The sequence below is a fragment of the Pteropus medius genome, unplaced genomic scaffold, assembly GCF_902729225.1.
Source record: "Pteropus medius unplaced genomic scaffold, Ma_sr-lr_union100, whole genome shotgun sequence".
Lineage (NCBI taxonomy): Eukaryota > Metazoa > Chordata > Mammalia > Chiroptera > Pteropodidae > Pteropus > Pteropus medius.
Window position 1 is genome coordinate 992110 of NW_024349798.1, and position 19360 is coordinate 1011469.

At 51.9% G+C, this 19360-nt stretch overlaps 3 protein-coding genes across 7 annotated transcripts in view; 2 read left to right on the forward strand and 1 right to left on the reverse strand.

Moving 5' to 3' along the window:
• The window catches only part of MYL11 (myosin light chain 11), a 6741-nt gene extending 4621 nt beyond the window's left edge, over window positions 1-2120 (reverse strand). The window contains exon 1 of one of the 3 annotated variants that reach the window (XM_039884526.1): window positions 2036-2120. The gene's annotated coding sequence lies outside the window, so the exon portion shown is untranslated. The other 2 variants (XM_039884527.1, XM_039884525.1) reach the window with 2 other exon arrangements.
• A 70-nt stretch (window positions 2121-2190) lies between these two features.
• Window positions 2191-12690, forward strand: TBC1D10B (TBC1 domain family member 10B). Its single transcript, XM_039884517.1, has 9 exons — window positions 2191-3382; window positions 6316-6415; window positions 6675-6782; window positions 6873-6979; window positions 9920-10034; window positions 10157-10222; window positions 10400-10589; window positions 10910-11064; window positions 11150-12690. The coding sequence occupies exons 1-9, from the start codon at window positions 2424-2426 to the stop codon at window positions 11834-11836; spliced, it is 2487 nt and encodes an 828-aa protein (XP_039740451.1). The 5' UTR covers window positions 2191-2423; the 3' UTR covers window positions 11837-12690.
• A 1652-nt stretch (window positions 12691-14342) lies between these two features.
• Window positions 14343-18173, forward strand: CD2BP2 (CD2 cytoplasmic tail binding protein 2). Of its 3 annotated transcripts, none has more exons than XM_039884523.1 (7): window positions 14343-14469; window positions 14987-15090; window positions 15291-15426; window positions 15555-15712; window positions 15814-16246; window positions 16334-16434; window positions 16518-18173. In XM_039884523.1, exons 2-7 carry the CDS (start codon window positions 15013-15015, stop codon window positions 16626-16628), a joined length of 1017 nt encoding a protein of 338 aa, XP_039740457.1. In that variant the 5' UTR covers window positions 14343-14469; window positions 14987-15012; the 3' UTR covers window positions 16629-18173. The 3 variants fall into 3 exon arrangements, with proteins under 3 accessions (XP_039740457.1, XP_039740455.1, XP_039740456.1); XM_039884521.1 differs by having other exon boundaries at window positions 14348-14469; window positions 16328-16434; XM_039884522.1 differs by lacking the exon at window positions 14343-14469 and adding an exon at window positions 14512-14652 and having other exon boundaries at window positions 16328-16434.
• The last annotated feature ends 1187 nt before the right edge of the window (window positions 18174-19360 follow it).

Genomic DNA, 19360 nt, shown 5'->3' on the forward strand with positions numbered 1-19360 from the left:
AAGAAGGAGACTAGTCGGTCACTTCCTCTTGATTGACTGGTATGGTCAGTGGCTTCTCAATCCTTTCTGAGCAAGAACCAACTTGGCTGACTGTGTGACTTTGAGGTACCCTCTTCTACCTCTCTAGGCCTGAGTGCCCTAGTCCCCTCTATAAGTGGAGGTCGGGGACAATAGTGGCTGAGGAAACCCCAGGAGGCCCAAGGTTGGCCATGACACCCATCTCCTCCTCCTGCTCCCTCTATGACCCAATGTCCTGAGCAAGGTGCCTCCTCCTTTTGCCTTCCTCCCGCCTCATGCCAATGCCTCTAAGACATTTTCTTTTCTGGGCACTGGGGCCCAGCCACCTGTTGTCTCTAAGAGTTAAGGAGCCACCCTAAACTTAGCAGCTGCCCTTGGCCTTCTGCCCTGGCCCCTCCTTGCCTGGTTCGACAGCTGCCTCACCTTATAAGGTTATCATGGGGGTCCAGGCCCAAGGAGGAGCCCACTTATTATTGGGTTCTGGGAGGGGAGGAGAACTCTGGAGACAGGAATGGGGAAAGTGCTCAGGAAGCTTGGGTCAACTGGAAAGTGGGGAAGAAGGAAGCAGGAGCGGTATATCTCAGACACTCGGAGTTCATGGGATCTGGGTCTGAGGAGCCTCAGAGGACTTAGCAACCAAGAAGGAACTGAGAAGTTGGGAATTAGGCCTGACTGAAATTTCAGGATGGTGAACTCTGTATAGAAATCTCCTGGGGCTCGGGGAAATGCGAGTTAGAGTGAGAAAGGGCACGTAAAGTTAGGACTTTATGTTTGTGATCTAGGATAGCTGGGGACACTCGTAAGTTCGGGGTATGGTTTCTTAGCAAAAAATGAGGAGCACAGAAGTGCGGCAATGAGAGAATAGGAGTCAGTGGAATGGGTCTTGGATTCGCAAAAGAATAAGGACACACATATGGGAGTTCATGGTATTGGGAATTCCTGAGGTCCCCACTTGAATTGGACACGCTCAGAGAATGAGGTCTGAGGAACTGAAGCCTGGATTCTGCGGAAGAGCTCAGATGATGGGGGCTGAAAAGAGGAACTTGGAGCTTGGGATTCCTGCAGGAAATGGTGCATCCAGAGAGATGGGTCACTTAGAGGATTTTGGGATTCCTGCAGGAAATGGTGCATCCAGAGAGATGGGTCACTTAGAGGATTTGGGGCTTATAGTGTTGGGATTAGTTGCGGGCCGGGATGAGAATTAGAAACACTGGATGAGGGCACTGGATCTTTGGTAGAGTTCGGAATCTCACAGAGTGTGTGTGTGTGTGTGTGTGTGTGTGTGTGTGTGTGTGTGTGTGTGTGTGTGTGTGTGTGTGTGTGTGTGTGTGTGTGTGTGTGTGTGTGTGTGTGTGTGTGTGTGTGTGTGTGTGTGGTGGGGGAGGGGAGTCAGGAGCTGGATGGAGAATGAGGGCCTGAAAAGACTCAGGAAGGGCAGCACGGCGGCTCCTATTGGCTAAGGGCTGCACCAATGCCCCCGGCCCCGCCCTCTCCGCGCCATCCCTCACTGCCTCCAGCGCTTGTCTCCGGTTGTCACAGATGTCCCTGAGCTGGCACCGCCTCCTGGCAGCGCCCCTGAACTTTGAGTGCTGCTACTGGCTGAGACAGCTTTCTATACTCTCCTTGTTGCTAAAGTGAAAGAATGCCCTCATTGGCTGACTAGGCAAATTAATTGCAAATTTGGCCCGGTCCCCCCGCCTCTCGTTCCCCCAGCTGTCATTCCTTTCTGACCTTCTTGGGAGACCTAAAGAATTCCTCAGCTCTTCCTATTGACTGCGGATTCTGTCTGTCACCGCCCAAATAGACGTCACTGTCTGTCAATTTGACCTCCGCCTACTCCCCTTATCATTGGCTTCCTTTTTACCGTTCCTATTATCCAGGCCCACCTTTCCTAGCACAGCACCCGCCTCCTTCCGCGGTTGTACATTCTTTAGCCATGTTTATTGGCCAGAAGGTTCAGCTTCCTGCTTTTCTATTAGCTACTTCCTTCACCCCGCCTCCTCCCTCCTGCTCTTGCCCTCTCATTGGTCCGCCTTCTCCGTTTCTTCTATCCGATGGGACCGCCCGCGCGCAGGCGTGAAACGCCGAGACGCTGGCTGCTTTGCCGGTACCAGTGCGTGTGCGCAGGCGTGAGGTCGGCCGCTCGCCTGAGGCGAGAGGGAGGGGGCGGCGAGAAAGCGCCAGGGGCAAGAGGGCACGGCTGAGACCCCGGAGCCTGGCGCCCCGGGTTCCCAGCCCCGCTTCCGCGCGCCGGGCGACTGCCCACGCGCCGCTCCTACCCCTGGCGCGCGCTGGGCCGCGCCCTTCACCTTCTCCCCTTCCTCGGCGGGCTGCGGGGAGCCGCCTGAGGGGCGGCGCCTTCTGCGGCCGTCCCGGCGGGGGGATGTGAGGTGTGTCCTGCGGCCATGGAGACGGGCCCGGCGCCCCTGGTGGCCCCGCCGCGCCGTCATGGCAGCCCCGCGGCCCCCTCGCCGCCGCCCCGAGGCTCCCGGGCCGGGCCCGTCGTGGTGGTGGCTCCGGGGCCGCCAGTGACTACGGCCACTTCGGCCCCGGTCACCCTGGTGGCTCCCGGTGAGGCGCGGCCCGCTTGGGTACAGGGGCCGACCCAGGCCTCGGCTCCAGCCCCGTCTTCGGCCCTGGCTCCGACGGTCACGGGCGGCACGGTAGTGGTGCTAACTCTGGAGGCCTCACCCGAAGCCCCGAGGGCGCAGGTTTTCTCCGGCCCAGAGCCCCTGGTGCCCGCGGCAGCGGTAGGAGACGATACATCTATGGCTCGGGCCCCAGGAGCAGACTCTCCAAAGACGGAGGAGGCTAGAACCTCGCCCATCCCTGGACCAGGTACCCCCACCGGAACCCCCACCAGGACCCCTTCCAGAACGGCTTCTGGGGCCCTGACCGCCAAACCCCCGCTTGCCCCCAAGCCGGGAACCACAGTGGCCTCAGGAGTGACTGCACGGGTTGCAGCAGTGACAGCAGGACAGGTGACAAGCGGACATGGAGCTGCAGCAGCAACATCAGCATCAACAGGACAGGCTCCAGAGAACCCCCCAGGGCCTGGCACAGGCCCTCCAGGGACATGTGAGGCTCTGGTAGCTGTTGTGACAGTGACCCCGGCTCCAGAGCCTGCCGAAAACTCTCAGGACCTAGGCTCCACATCCAGCCTGGGACCTGGCATCTCTGGGCCTCGAGGGCAAGCCCCGGACACTCTGAGCTACTTGGACTCCGTGAGCCTCATGTCTGGGACCTTGGAGTCCTTAGCGGATGATGTGAGCTCCATGGGCTCAGACTCAGAGATAAATGGGCTGGCCCTGCGCAAGACGGACAAGTATGGCTTCCTTGGGGGCAGCCAATATTCGGGCAGCCTGTGAGTACCCAGTGGGAACCCGTGGGACTGCTTCAGGGAAGCAGAGGTTGGAGGAGGGGTAAAAGATGCACCTTGCCCAGACTCTGGCAGCCCAGCCCCCTCTGAGGATTCAAGGGTGACTAGCGGGAGTGGGATACTTGGCAACCCCTACCATGCCTAGAGCATCCTGAAGTTTCTGGGCACTCACATGTTTGTTAGAGCTTCAGACTATGTGTCAGGAGTTCTGGTTTTGAGCCTGAGCTTTGTTTTTGGTGTGTTGTGTGCCCTTAAGCTAATGTCTTCCCCATTTCCATGCCTCAGTTTCCTCCCCTGTGAAGTGAAAGATTGAAGGAGATGATATCTAAGGACGTCCGAGCTCCTTATGTGAAACTCCTGCTGTGGGCCAGATATTCTGGAGGGTTGGCTGGACAGGGTTCTGTTAGAGATTTTGGTTCCTTAGGGGGAAGGACTCTGGGAGTGATGCAGACATCTTATCTACCTTATAGCCCTAGGTCTGATGGGGCGATGAGGTGGGGGCAGTCTGATGGATGGAGGGGAGACCCTGAAAGCAGGACTTCTCTTCAAAACAGAAAAGGACAGTCTTGTGTTTTCACTGAGGGAAAGGGGTTGGAGGAGGCCTCTTCCCCATTTCTTCATCTCCCCAGCCCAGTTTACTCTTTCCTAGTTCCTTCCAGGGACCTTAGTCACTCCTGAGGTGGGGGTGTGAATGCCTCTGACTTCTTCCTTCTCTCTCTTTGGATCCTGTTCATTGTTCCTGTACCCCTTTAACCTACTGGTCAGTTCATTGTCACCTGAGCATCCAGGTGGCAGGCTCTGTGCTGGATATTAAGGATAAAAGAGTTTCAAGATGCTTATCATCTAAAGGGAGAAAAAAAAATTTGGTTTCGATATATGTTAGGTTTAGCCTAGGGATCATCACAGGACTTTGTGAGCACCTAGGGAAGGAGTCTTTTGCCCAATGTGGGAGTCTAGCTGAAGCTGATCTGAATGGTGAAGAATGAGAAGGATTTAGTCATGGCTGGGCCTCTTGGGGTTGGGGGAACCTGCCTGATTTTGGGGGAAGCCCTTTGGGAGAATATTCTAGGCAGGGTTTATAATCCAACAAAAAATTAAACAGAAAACCTTTATAATCCAACAGAGGACCTCTGAGCATCAACATTCAGGGTCTTATGAGGGTAGGGCAACTGAAGTTTGACCCTGGTGCTTTCCCACGCACGAGGGATGTGTTGTACCCAGTTTACAGATGAAGAAACAGGATTAGAGCAGTTGAGTGAATTGCCCATTCATATAATCTGGATCTGTGTGACCAATGGTTCTTTTGTCAATACCATGCTGTCTTAAGGAACTTAGATTGAATTGGATTTTAGTGAGCCCCACTTGTGTGCCAGGCACCATGCTGGGTGCTGTTTCTCTGCTTTGTAGTTTTGTCCCTTTAAAATTCATCTTCCATGCTGGAGGAATCTACTGAAGTGAAGCTGTCTAGGCCAAATGTATCTTACAAACTTTTAGCCGCTCCCCACTGGCCACAGGACAAAGTCCAAGTGCTTTAGCCTGCGCATAGGTTCTTTATTATCTGGCTTTGCAGCCTCTTTGGTCTTCTCTCCCACCACTCCTCACCATGCGCTTAGTGCTACCATGGTCCTATTGAACTGATTCATACTCAGGCCAAGAATGCCTTTCTCCACCTTCTGTTAAATTCTTCTGTCTTTCATGGCCTACCTCAGATGTTCACTCTTCCAGGAAGCTTTCCCTGATACCCACTGCCCCTGCTCCAGTTAGGTGCCTCTTCTGTGCAGTTTTGTCATTGTGTTTTTCACACTGTATTGTAATCATCTCCCCTACTAAGCTCATGACCTTCTCGAGGGCAGGAAAGATATTTTACTCTTTCTGGCCTTTAGTAGAGCTTGGAACTGACTTATGATAGAGATTAATGAAAGAGGCTTTCTCTGTTTAAGGCACTTCTAGGACAGAAGAAACTAATATTTAATGAACCCTTCTATTTAACAGTCTTTTATATAGTTTCTCAATAATCCTCTCATAACTTTGTGATGTAGGTAGTGACATCCCTTTTTAAACAGATGAGGAGCAGACTCAGGTTATCATTTGCTAAGACACCCCAGGTTTCTAAAGGACATAAATGGAATTTGAGGTCAGGTCTGTCTGAGAACCCAAGCTCACTCTTCCATTACACTCACCTTCTGGTACTGGTTTCTATAAGTAATTGTTTCAAGACTGATGGGACATCTTGAATGTGAAGCTCTCACAGTACAGTAGGCAATCAGCGCAAGGAAAACTTTATTTGCCTGGGAATCTGGGGTGATTTCAGGGAGGAGGAGGTAGAGGGAATTGCAGATGGTCCAAGGGATCTCAAGAGTCTCATAGGAGACTCAATTGCTTCTAAGGAGACAGAGAAGTATGTATTTGTTCTATATTTTATTTTGTGGATAATAATTGCTATTATTTCCTGAACCCCTGCTATGTGTTCTCATATAATTTCTCAGGTGGATATTGTTTTTCTCTCCATCTTACAAGTGAGGAAATTGAGGCTTAGAAGAATTAAATGGCTTGCCCAAGGTCACAGTGAATAAGTGGTAAAGCTAGAACTTGGATCCAGATTTAATGCAAAGTGTGGTTTTAAATATTCTGTATTCTCTCCCTAAACTTATATACATTAGAAGTGGGATTTAAACACACTTCTCCAACGTAAGAACGTGATCTCGGTACAGAGATTTCCTTCCAAAGGGAAGAAGTTCTTTCAGTTTAGTGAACTTGGATGGCCAAGTGGCCAGACATCCTGATGTTCGGCAACTCACAATAAGCTTTTATGTCCAGTCTCATTTGAGCCTGGGGAAGTGGCTTGCTTCAGTTCCCCCAGCAATCCAGGTTTTATACTACTGCTACTGACCTCTTTCATGCTCCACCCCATCCTATAGAGAGAGCTCCATTCCCGTGGATGTGGCTCGGCAGCGGGAGCTCAAATGGCTGGAGATGTTCAGTAACTGGGATAAGTGGCTATCACGGCGTTTCCAGAAGGTTTGAAAAGGCTGAGTTGTGGGCAGGGCAAGGCGTGGGGGCAGGGTGGGCCCCTGTGCTCTGGGGAAGCCCAAGAGCATGATATTCTCGACTACATTGGGAACAGGTGGTACTTGGGGAAAGGGGTAGCTTTAAAAGTAGAAGGCTAGGCCAGGTCAGTGGAGTCAAGTCTATGGGAAGTGGGAAGGGTGTCCCAGGGAGCTTGAGAACTGTGAGGTCAGCCCCTGAAGCTGGCTTCCTGCCTGCCACTCTGCCTTAGGTGAAGCTGCGCTGCCGGAAGGGGATCCCCTCCTCCCTCAGAGCCAAGGCCTGGCAGTACCTGTCCAATAGCAAGGAACTCCTGGAGCAGAACTCGGGCAAGTTCGAGGTACGTCCAGGGTGTGGGGTTGTGACACTATGTGAAGGGTATCATCGGTCCCTCCCAGATCTTGAGATAATTGTTGCTGTCCCTTTGCAGGAGCTAGAACGGGCTCCTGGGGACCCCAAATGGTTGGATGTGATTGAGAAGGACCTGCACCGCCAGTTCCCTTTCCATGAGATGTTTGCTGCTCGAGGGGGACATGGGTAAGGTGGCCTAACCATATGGGTCAGTCAGCAAACATTTTTTGAAGGCTCCAGGTGGATATAGGGCTGGGTTGAAAGCAGTTCATACTCTCTAGGACTTCTAGAAGACTAATCCTTAATGGATTAAGTGTCAAGTTATATTGAAGGAAGTGTCCTAGGATGGAGACTCTTGACTCAGGGAGCTGGGGGACTGCTGTTGGGGGAAGAAAGGAGACACACATCAAGGACTCATTGAAGAGGTTGCATATGAGCTGGGTTTTGAAGAATAGTTGGGAGCCGAGCAGGGGTCAGGTTTTTCCTGCCTTGGGGATTGTGTAAGTTGTATCCGGGCAGTGGGGTTAGGTATAACTGAGGCTGGAAAAACAGTTTCGGGCCAGATCACCAAGGGCCCTTAAATGCTGTGCCAGGGCACTTGGATTTTATTCTGTGTGCCAGGCTGCCTCAAGATGTATATATACCACTCTCCAATACTATGCATGATGTTAGGTGGTTCTCCGATGGACTTTTTTTGTCAATAAGTTCATCCTTTCAGCAAATGTTTAGTGAGCACTTGCTATCTGCCAGGCACTGTTCTAGTCATAGATGACAGTAGTGAACAAGAGACAAAAACTCCTGCCCTCGTGGGGCTTATTATATTTTAGTGGGGATAGACAAGATAAAGAAGGAAACTATGTTGTATGTGAAATGGTGGTCAGTGTTAAAGAGGAGTTTAAAGCAAGAAAGGGGAATAGAAAATCTGAATGGATTTGGGGGTTACAAGTGACCTGATCTGACTTGTGTTTTAAAAGAATTATTCTGGCTGCTGTGCTGAGAATAGCATATAGGAAGACGAGGGCAGAGGCAGAGACCAGTTAGAAAACTATTTTCATAACCCAGGAGAGAGATGATGATAGACCAGGATGGTAACTGGAACTACGGGGAGAAGTGGTTGGATTCTGGATATATTTTGAAGGTATAGCCAAAAAGATTTGCCAATGGATTAGATGTGGAAAGAGTGTAAGAGAGAGGGAGGGAGGGAGAAGTTATGAATGACTCTTAAGGTTTTTTGGTCTGAGAATTTGGTATGAATGGAGTTCTATATACTGATAGGGATGGGGGAAACTGGGGGAAAGTAGGTTTTGAGGATATATTAGGAGCTCAGTTTTGAAATATGTAGTTTGAAATGCTCATTGGACATCCAGATGGGGATGTCAGGTGGGTTTGATGTATAATGAGTACAATTCCGGATTTTGGGAGAGGTTTAAACTGGACATAAATTGGAAATTTAAGAGCTGTCAGCCTCTGGATGGGACTAAATCTTACCCATGGAACTGGATGTCGTCAAGGCAGCAAGCATAGATATGAAAGGAAGCTCAGAGATTGAGCTCTGCAGCTCCAGCATTTCCAGAATGGGAAGATGAGAAAGAACCAGTAAAGGGGACTAGAACGAGAAGCTGGAGAAGTGGAAGGAAAACCAGGAGTGTGTGTTTCCTGGCAGCAAAGTGAAAAAAGGGTTTCAGGATCAGCTGTATAAAATGGTGCTGATGGGCCAAGTAAAGTCAAGCTGCAAATTGATTTCTGGACTTGGCACTGTGGAGTTCATTGCTGACCTTGATAAAAGCAGTTTTGTGGGCAGCAGTGAGAATGGGAGAAAAGAAATTGAAGATAGCAAGTCTGCACTCTGGAGGAGTTTTGCTGAATAGGTAAGGAAAGAAACTGGTATTTGGAGGGGAAAGTAGAGTCAAGAGACTTTTTAAGCTAAAGAAAGTAACAGATGTTAGTATGCCAACAGGAATGATCTAGTAGAGAGAGAAAAATTGATGATGCAGGAGAGATAAGAAGGTTGCTGGAGTGATAGCCTGTGTAGGCAAGAAGGGATGGGATGCAGTGCCCAGTGGAAGAACTGCTTGGCCAGGATCACAGACAGTTTACCCATAGCAGCAGGGGAGAAGTCAGGGCACAGAAGCAGGCAGATATTAGGTTAAATAACTAGCATATCAAACCTGTCGTTTCATGAATGCTATTGCAGAGTGGAGAAAAATACTAAGTAAATAATAGTAGGAGTGGTATGCAGATAAAGTACAAGTGAATATCACACTTCAGTGACTGAATTTTGGAAAACACTATTATTATAAGCAGTGGTCAGGAGTATGTGTGTGACTGAGTGCAGGGAGAGAATTTGGGAGACTGTTATTTATTTTCTGGGTAAGAAATGAAGATCTGAGCTGTGAAGTGGTTGTGGAGGTGGAGAGAAGGAACACACATGAATGAAATTCAGGTTGTAGCGTTGATAAGACTTGGAGATTCGTCATGGGGAGTAAAAGAAGGCTCTCTGTTTTCTGACGTGGGGCTGAGGAGAGGAATTCCCAGACACAGCAATGGATGTGACACCTTCAACGAAGAGGAGCAGGTTGGGGCCAAAATTTTATTCTTTTGGATGCAGAGATGAGGGGAAAGGTCTGAGTCACAGCTGGCTTCCCAAGCCTGCAGTAAGAACCAGGGCCCATTGGATGTGCTGAGGGGGAACTGATAAAATCCAGCGAGACAGATTAGGCAGGCCCTGCCCTGGGAGAGCTCCTCCTTTGGGGTGGCAGAAGCATTTAGACAGTGCTGGAGAAGGAATGAAGCTTTGGATATTGAAAGCTTCCGAAGAAGATGACCTTGAAGGTTTATGGGATGCTGGCAGATGAGGGAGGGAGAGCGAGCACAGATTGTGCTGGGGAATGGTAGGGGGCAAGTGGGGTCTGCAGGCAAGGATGGAAGGCTGGAGCCTGGAATGCTTTGATTGCAGTATTAGTCTGGCTTAAGCTTGATAGGCAGGACTAGGAATGGTGTGTGGTGGTAAAGCTCTGAGGTTAATATGTATCTAGGGTGGGGCTGATGCGGGGGAACGGATTTAGTTTGGGGCAGAGCACTCCCAACCCCTGTGATTGCCCTCATCATCTTTCCCAATACCCACAGGCAACAAGACCTGTACCGAATCCTGAAGGCCTACACTATCTACCGGCCCGATGAGGGCTACTGCCAGGCCCAGGCCCCTGTGGCCGCAGTGCTGCTCATGCACATGCCTGCTGAGGTCAGCATGCTCTGGTCCTGGTTGGGTAGGGGCTGGGAGAGCCTTGGCATACAGTGGTGGTGGGGGAGCTCTCCGCCGTTTCTCAGGCCCCATCCCTCCCTCCTTGTTCTTGTCCTTCTCAGCAAGCCTTTTGGTGCCTGGTGCAGATCTGCGACAAGTACCTCCCCGGTTACTACAGTGCAGGGCTGGTGAGTGTCTAGGGCTGTGACTTTTCCCCAAGGCCACAGGGAGGTCTTTGTCCTACCCTCTGTCCTCTGTCCCTCTCCTGCAGATCTCTCCCATTGAGGTGAGAATCCCCTGCTAGATCCAGTTCTACCCCAAGGGAGCCATAGTAGGTCTCTTCTCATGGCTTTTTCCACCTCTAGGAGGCCATTCAGCTGGACGGAGAAATCTTTTTTGCACTGTTGCGCCGGGCCTCCCCACTGGCACACCGGCACCTGCGGCGGCAGCGCATTGACCCCGTGCTCTACATGACAGAGTGGTTCATGTGCATCTTTGCCCGTACCCTGCCCTGGGCTTCAGTGCTGCGCGTCTGGGATATGTTCTTCTGTGAAGGTACTTCTGTAGTCTTTCAGGCCATGAGGGGGCTGGGGTTTCCATTTGCTTGCCAGTGGGCAGCATGCTGACAGAAGTTGCTTCTTGAGTTTGGGGGCTGGAGAAACTGAGACCTGGTCTTGGCTCTGCCACCAACCCAGAGCCTGTTCTCCCTCTCCGGAACCTGAAACCCATGGCAGCTTGTCTCCCTTTCGGGGCCTCAGTATCTTCATCTGTAAGATTGGCAATAGACAAGGATAGGGGCTGTGAGTCACTCCTAAAGGGGACAGGCTGAGACTGCAGGCCCGGTTACCTGTGATGTCTTCTCTCTGGCCCTGCAGGCGTCAAGATCATCTTCCGGGTGGCCCTGGTGCTGTTGCGGCACACGCTGGGCTCAGTGGAAAAGCTGCGCTCCTGCCAAGGCATGTATGAAACCATGGAGCAGCTGCGCAACCTGCCCCAGCAGTGCATGCAGGAGGACTTCCTGGTTCATGAGGTAGGCCCTGGCCCTGGCACACCCCACACCTGCTTCAGGCCATCCCCATCTTCATCTGCATTCTGATACTCGTTTGTCTATCTAGGTGACTAACCTCCCAGTAACAGAAGCACTGATAGAGCGAGAGAACACAGCCCAGCTCAAGAAATGGCGGGAAACCCGGGGGGAGCTACAGTATCGGCCCTCACGACGACTGCACGGCTCCCGGGCCATCCATGAGGAGCGCCGGCGGCAGCAGCCACCTCTGGGTCCCTCCTCCAGCCTCCTCAGCCTCCCTGGCCTCAAGAGTCGAGGCTCCCGGGCAGCTGGAGGGGCCTCCTCTCCACCCCCTCTTGCTCGCAGGGCCAGTGTTGGGCCTGCCCCAGGGCCAGTGGTCACCGCTGAGGGACTGCATCCATCCCTTCCTTCGCCTACTGGAAATAGCACCCCACTGGGTCCCAGCAAGGAGACCCGGAGGCAGGAGAAGGAACGGCAGAAACAGGAAAAGGGACGTGAAAAGGAGCGACAGAAACAGGAGAAAGAGAGGGAGAAGCAGGAGAAGGAGCGGCAGAAGTGGGAAAAAGAGCAGGAGAAGGAACAGCAGAAGCAGGAGAAGGAACGGCAAAAGCAGGAGAAGGAACGGCAGAAGCTGGAGAAGGAGCAACAGAAGCAGGAGAAGAAGGCCCAAGGCAGGAAGCTTTCACTGCGTCGAAAGGCAGATGGGCCCTCGGCTCCCCAGGATGGTGGGAACAGGTCCTCGGCATCTGAGGCCCGGCAGGACGCTTACTTCTGACCTCTGCCCTGGGACTGGATGGCATGGCCCCCTCTTTTTCCCTCAGCCAAAAGCAGGCCCCTCAGCTGGCTGTCCCTCTTTCTGAGGAAAGTGGCTTGGTTTCTCATCTGCTTGCCAGCTGCTGATTCCTACACAGTCAGGACAGTCAGAGTGCATGGGGTGGCTGCATTTCCCTGGGATAGCCGTTGAACAAGTCTGGAACCCCTCACCTCCACTTAGGCCCTGCTGGGGTCTCTGTCACTTCTGCCCAGTTCTCTGTGGGGTCCCTTCCCAGGTGCTGTCCTGATTGGCCTTTTGTCACCACAGGGGTGTCTCTTGGCGATGAGAGTCAGCAGTTTTCAGATTCTTACACTCCAGTTACTCCCCTTATCCATGAAATGGAGCTGGGTTCCTTTTTCCCTTTTTCAGTCCTGCCTGTCTCTTCCACTTCCTGGCTGGGGGTGAAGGCCCTCCTTGTTCAACTTCTGGACATCTCTGTATTGTAATTATGTACAGAGGACCTGGTTGGCCCAGGATAGGGGAGTTCGCTCTATCTTCTATCCTTTGGTTCTTCCACAATGTTCTTGCACTCTAGTTTATTTAATGGGACATGCACTGGAACAGGAAATGTCCCCCACTTCCTCACATACCACCATTCTCCTTGCTTTCTCCCTCTTCACCTACCTTCCCCTGCTTTGTCGCACCAGGGTCCCCACCTTTCATCTTATTCCCTTCCAACCCTCTGGCCCCTCTCTGGGAGGGGGTCTTCCCTTAAGCTCCAGGGGGTGGAACCCAATGTTTACATTCTCTCCTGTCTCTGCCCCCACCCAATATGGCCTTTGAGGAACCAGAAAAGAACCCACTGTTGTAGCTGGGCCTGTCTCCTGCCTTGTTATTTGATGAAAGGGGTTAGAAGGACGGGGGAGGGAGGGAACAACTAATGAGCCAAGATTTATTGAAGCAGCCTGCAGGTTTTGGCAGGTAGGTACCTCTTGGCCTTTGGCACATCTTGCAGTCACTCATCAACAGTTGTCGAGATCCTGCTTCATATTTGCCTGGGATATGCTGCTTCCATTGTCAGTGGCCTCCTGAAGCCCTCTACGTATCTCCTTCCCAAAGCATCCATGCAACTCCTGGAAGCCGGAGACGGGAGACAGGGTGGCTAAAAAGCTACAGTCCTGGGGGTGGGGGGAGGGAAGCTGGGCTCTTGGCCAGCTGCTTGGTACAGCGCCAGTTCTGGGCCTCCAGGGACAGTAGCAGCACAACTAGCACCCACATCCAGCTTCCCAGCTCCTGGTTTTCTGCTGCCAGCTTGTAATCCTGCCCACCCTCTGTGCCCTCCACCCGTGAGGGTAAAGGCAGGTTCTGTGGCTCTGAGGCATGGCTCCATCTGGCAGTTCAACAGGGTGAGGCCCAGGGTGCTCTTGGTAGAAGAGGTTTCCTATTTCCCCAGAGGATGAACCAATGGTACTGGTAGCTGGTATTTCTGGACCCCTTCTTTAGCAAGATGTCCTCTGGGTCTGGAGCCTGTGTTCTGTGCCCACAGAAGAAACAGCATGCACTTCCGGTGCAGTTTCATGGTACTCCAACCTGGGAGAAAACACTGCCGGCAAGGAGAGAGGAGGGGTGGTCTATCTTGTGACCCCGGGGACCTCTATGCGGTCCTCCTATAGTTCCATTAGGCTCTGGGCACAGCCTTCGCCTAATGGGATTCAGCTTCTGAGTGTCCTCAAGGGCTAGAGGTCTTGTCCCCAAACCACTGGGACCCACTCTGCCCACCTCCGTGCTCCAGCTCTGCCTCTTGGGCCAAATTACAGAACCTGGGCAGGGGCCACTTGGCTGGGGCCCTGTTTGATGAGGGGCTTTGTGAGAGGCTCTGCTGCCTTTTTCCAGTCCAGAGGTCAAAACACAAGGAGCTACTGGACTGGATACTGGGCACAGGTGTCACTGCCACTTCTGTGATGGCTCTTCCAGCCTCAGAAACCAGGAACTCGCCTGGGGATGGAGTGGGGGTGTAAACGACTTCCCCTGGGTCCTAAAGGAAGCTGGGTTTGGAAAGTGCCCCTGGAATGGTCAGCGGACTCCCGGCTGGCCATCAGGGAAAAGAGAAAGGCTGCACCTCGGACTAATTGAGGGCAGACAACTGGATGCCGAGAGTGGGAGGGCAAGAGTTCTACTGAGATGGTGAGGGTTGCATAGCCCTTGACCAGCCCTGGGGAAAGGTATGCAACCGTGGAAAAGGAAACTAAGGCAAGAATCTACTGGCCCTATTCGCATTTTGCCTTCCATCATGATCCTGGGTGCCCCTTAAGTAGAGTGCGCTCCACTCTTCCAGAGTCTCTACTGCAGTGAGAGGGACTCAAAACCACTTCCCGCCATCCCTCTCGTCCGAAGACGGTCTAGGCGTTCACATGTCCCCTTTTCTGGCCGCTGTCGCCCCACACAGCTCACGTCACTTCTGGGGCTGGGCGGTGTCTCCCCGGCTCATCACGTACTTCCGCCTGCCGTTCAAGTTGGTCCTCTAACGAGAGTGAAGCAACTTCCGGCCTTCAGGGCGCCTTCCTCAGTTCTCTTCCGGGTGATGGCGGCCCGGTGCCCCGGATGTAGGCTTGGCGAAAGCATCGCTTCTTCCCCCGCCTGCCTTGGACCCGTAGGTGAGCGCTTACCGGTGGGACTGCTCGAATCCTTGTGGCTTTGCCGCCTCTCTTATTTGTACTCATAGTCCGGGACAGCTGGGGTCACCCCGCGGAATTGGGAGTTTGGCGCAGGGTGGCCAGGACACGAGGTCCTGTGTCCGCCCGAGCCTCACGGGCTCTGAGGGAACTGGCAGTGGAGGAGTGGGTATCAGCCTGAAGACCTGCTTGGCGCCCAGGACTTTGGGGACCTGGAATGGGGCTGGTCACGTGGGGAACCGGTCTCCTTTCATCAAGGGTGGGGGTGCTCGTGGGGGGCTCCTCTGCACGTCCACCTCTAAGACCTTGCTCCAGCAACTCTTTCGGATACCAAACCAGGTCCCAGGGGCCCGTTGGCTGCCAACTCCTCTTTCAGCCCCTGAATCTGCCCTCCCTCTCCTCCCATACGAGATCTAGTACATACCAGGGGAAATGTTTGTTGTGCTGGGGGCCCTCTCGCGGTGAGTTTTTTTAATCTGCACCCTTTCCCTCGGTTCAGCTTGGTGAAGGCCCCTCTGTCCAGTTATGTCAAAGAGGAAAGTGACCTTCCAAGGCTTGGGAAATGAGGATGATGAAGACGAAATCAGTGTCCCCAAGAAGAAGGTGAGGGGGCCAGATTCCTGCATTCTGGGAAGAAGAGAGAGAAAAAAGGAACTAGGAACCAGCAGAGGGAAAAGGTTGGGGGAACAAAGAAAGGATACAAGGAGCTAGCTTTTGAATTTTCAGTTTGAGTCCAGATCCTAGAGCATTTTGAGGACTAGCCAGTAAACTGCATCTCTCAACTGGCTGGCTTCTGTTCACAGCTGGTGGACTCTGTGGCTGGGGCAGGAGGTCCTGGGAGCCGCTTTAAAGGCAAGCACTCTTTGGACAGCGATGAGGAGGATGATGATGAGGAGGGGTCCAGCAAATATGACATCCTGGCCTCAGAGGATGTAGAAGGTAAGCTGTACCCAAGAATTGACTCTTCGCTGGGGGGGAATAAACAGGGGCTTCTGGGAATGTGGGCAAGGGAGGCCCCTGTCTCTTTTTCGCATGCCTAGCAGGGGATGCCTGTGTTTTTCGTGCAGGTCAGGAAGCAGCCACACTCCCCAGCGAGGGAGGCGTACGGATCACACCCTTCAACCTACAGGAAGAGATGGAGGAAGGCCACTTTGATGCTGATGGCAACTACTTCTTGAACCGGGAGGCTCAGATACGAGACAGCTGGCTAGACAACATTGACTGGGTGTGGTTCAGGGGCTGGCATGGTTGGGGCCTGGAGGCAGCAAGTGCTTGGACTCTTCTGACAGTTTGTAGAAAATAAACCTTCCTGTTTTCACATTACAGGTTAAGATCAGGGAGCGGCCACCTGATCAGCACCCACCATCAGACTCAGAGGAGGAGGACAGCCTGGGCCAGACACCAATGAGTGCCCAAGCCCTCCTGGAGGGCCTTCTGGAGCTGCTGTTGCCGAGAGAGACAGTGGCTGGGGCGCTGAGGCGCCTAGGGGCCAGAGGAGGAGGCAAAGATGGCAGCAAGGGGCCTAGGCGGCCTAGTTCCCCCCAGCGCTTGGACCGGCTCTCCGGGTTGGCTGACCAAATGGTGGCCCGGGGCAACCTTGGTGTATATCAGGAGACAAGGGAACGGTTGGCCATGCGGCTGAAGGGGTTGGGGTGCCGGACCCAGGGACACCCTGACCCCAAGCCCCCACCTTCTCTGGACATGTTTGCTGAGGAAGTGGCAGAGGGGGAGCTGGAGACCCCAACCCCTGCCCAGAGAGGTGAGACTGAAGGGCAGAGGAGGAGTGTTGGAGACAGGGGCAGGGCACTTGAGGACCAAATGGCTTTGCCTGTTATTTTAGAAGCAGATTCGCCAGGAGATGGTTTGCTGGATGTGATGTGGGAGTATAAGTGGGAGAACACAGGGGATGCTGAGCTGTACGGGCCCTTTACCAGCACCCAGATGCAGGTAAACCCCTTTCTGCTGCTTCTCTCCCCTCTTACCTCCCCATGCCATTAGTCCTCTTCTAGTTCTGCTCTCTCTTCCTGCAGACCTGGGTGAATGAAGGCTACTTCCCGGATGGTGTTTATTGTCGGAAGCTGGACCCCCCTGGTGGACAGTTCTACAACTCCAAACGTATTGACTTTGACCTCTACACCTGAGCCTACTGAGGGCTCACTTAGGTGGCCCCTTCTTTCCTGGACTCTGTGAAGGAGGCTCCAGCTGCCTCAGGCAGTGAGGATATTGGGGGCAACTTTTCAGTCAATTTTCCTTTCCCAATAAAAGCCTTTAGTTGTGTGTTAGGGCCTTGGCTTTGCTGATGGCCAGAAGCCAGAGACCACAGCCCCTTTGGACTTGCCTTGGTCTTATAGTGTTTCCTCATGAAGTTCCTCTTTGAGAGTTCTGGTCCCTCAAACCATCTCCTGTTTACTGTTCATAAGGGCAGAGCCAGGGCTGTCAGGTGACCAGTGGCCTCCCTTTTTGGATGCAGATCACCATCTAAAAATCCCTTCACTCGTGTGGCATTCTTTGGTATCCTCTGGGGTTCCTGTTTTGCTTTTCTTCGGTCTTTGGTCTTTAGGACCTCAGAGTCTCTCCTTGCAAACAGTGCAGGGTAGAGCCCTAGCAGCGGAGATTTTAGGTCTGATGGGCTGGGGCATCTGTTGGTTTTGAGTAGGAAGCATGGTACTCACTCGCTTCTCATTTTCTCAGGCTCCTTAGGTGAAGTACAGACTCAATATTGACTCTTGAAGGACTCCAAGGCCACCTGGGCAAACCATCCATAGAATAGGCACAGAGAGGGACAGCACCTCACTGAAGGTTACACAGTGAATCAGAGGACTGGCCCAGACCCAATGGGCTCCCTTCCCAGACCTTTCTTGTTACTAGGTCTTTTCTACCTGGCCTTGAAGCCCTGAGCTTACATTTCCTGAGCTACCAAAGTGTGCCTGGCACTGAACTAGTGCCTTGAGGAAACTGAGATAACTGGGCTGGTCCCCTTTCAGGAGTTCACAGTCAGGGGTGTAGGTGAAGAGGGAGATAGACAAGTATAATTGTACAGTCTGGACCTACCACTACCACCCTCCCAGCCCATCAGTATGGCTTAAAGCCTCTCCTCACTTGACCAGTTTAGATTTTTCCCTCCACTTTTTCAACTTGGCTGTCCATTGGAATCTCAGAGAGAGCTGTTAAATCACTCCTCAGAGACTCCGAATGAGTTGGTTTAGGTAGTGGCCTGGCAGTTGGGTTTTTTAAAAGTTCTCAGGTCTTTCTAATGTGTGGCCAGGTGGAGAGCCATTGGATCTGACTCCCATGACAAGTTATACCTGGGGAGAGGGGCTGGTTCCTGGACTCCGCCGTGGTAGAGCTGAGCATGTGTCTGGCCAGGGCTCTGGTTGATTCTGTTAGTTAAAGGAGAGCTGAGCACCAGAGCCGTGGATGCATGGGAGCTCCAGGGTGGAAGGAACCAGGCCTGGAACTAGGAAAGACTTGGGGGGGGATGGGGGGGGTTACCTGATGTAAGTGAGGCCTCCAACTTCTGTAATAATTAGACCCACTCTTAAGTGCCAGGCCACGCCAGGTTTTCATTGACTCCAAAATACCTTTGGTTGTAAGATGGCTTTATGTCAATAAGAAGGGAAACCCTACCAATTATGTTTGTAAGATGTCATTGATTAAAAGGTACATCCTGATTTCAGAAGTGAAAAGCAGGTGTCTTAAGACCAATGAAATGCAGTGTTCACGTTCGTATCCTTAGTGATTAACTCACGGGAAGTGCTTAGTGTTTGGTGAATAGGTAGGAGCACAGGAGGTGACTCCCCTGGATGTCATCCCACAGGTCCCTCAGGCTCTCCCTGTCGCAAACGGACCTCTTACCCTCACAACCTCTTCCTGTATTAAGCTCCCCGATGATAGCCTATGTGGGCAGAATGATGCCCCTCACAAAGAATTTCACATCCTCAACCTCAGAACCTGTGATACGTGACCTTATATGGCAAAAGGGACTTCGCAGATGTGATTAATAATTTTGAGATGGGGAGATTATTCTGGATAATTGAGGTGGGCCCAATGTAATCACAAGGGTCTTAGGAAGTGAAAGAAGTCGGGAGGGTCAAAGTGAGAAAGGGAGGCGAAAATGTTACACTGTTTCTGGCTTTGAAGGTGGATGAGTCATGTGCCAACGAATGCAGTAGTCTGGAAAAGCTGGAAAAGGCAAGAAAATGGATTCTTCCCATAATCTCCACAAAAAAATGCAGCCCCACTGACAGGATTTTAGCCCAGTGAAAACCATTTTGGATTTCTGATGCTAGAAGTTTGTGGTCATTTGTTATAGCCCCAGTAGGAAACTAATACCCCATCCAGCTGAACGCCTCTTCCCCTCATGGATATCACTAAGTTCTCTCTGTGGCCATGTCCCTCTTTTAAGCACCTATCAGCACTTAACTCCCTTGCTTTAAAAAAAACAAGACTTTGTATGTGCATGTTTAAATTTTTATTTAAGCCTTTTCTATTTTACAATAGTTTAGTAGATTTACAAGAAATTTACAAAAATAGCACAGAAAGTTCATTCATTTTCTCCTATTAACATTTTTCGGTGGCACATTTGTCACAACTAATGAACCAACAGTGTTACTTATATATTTTTAACAAATTTATTGAGACATTCACCCATGTAAAGTATACAATTCAATGGTTTTTAATATCTTCATAGGGTTGTGCAATTATCACTACAATCTAATTTTAGAACATTTTTGCCTAGCCTAAAAGCAACCCCACCCATTACCACTCCCTCCCCATCACTCCTCATTATGCCTTCACCTTCCAATCTCTGCAACCACTTATCTACTTCCTGTCTCTGTAGATTTGCCTATTCTGGACATTTCATACAAATCTT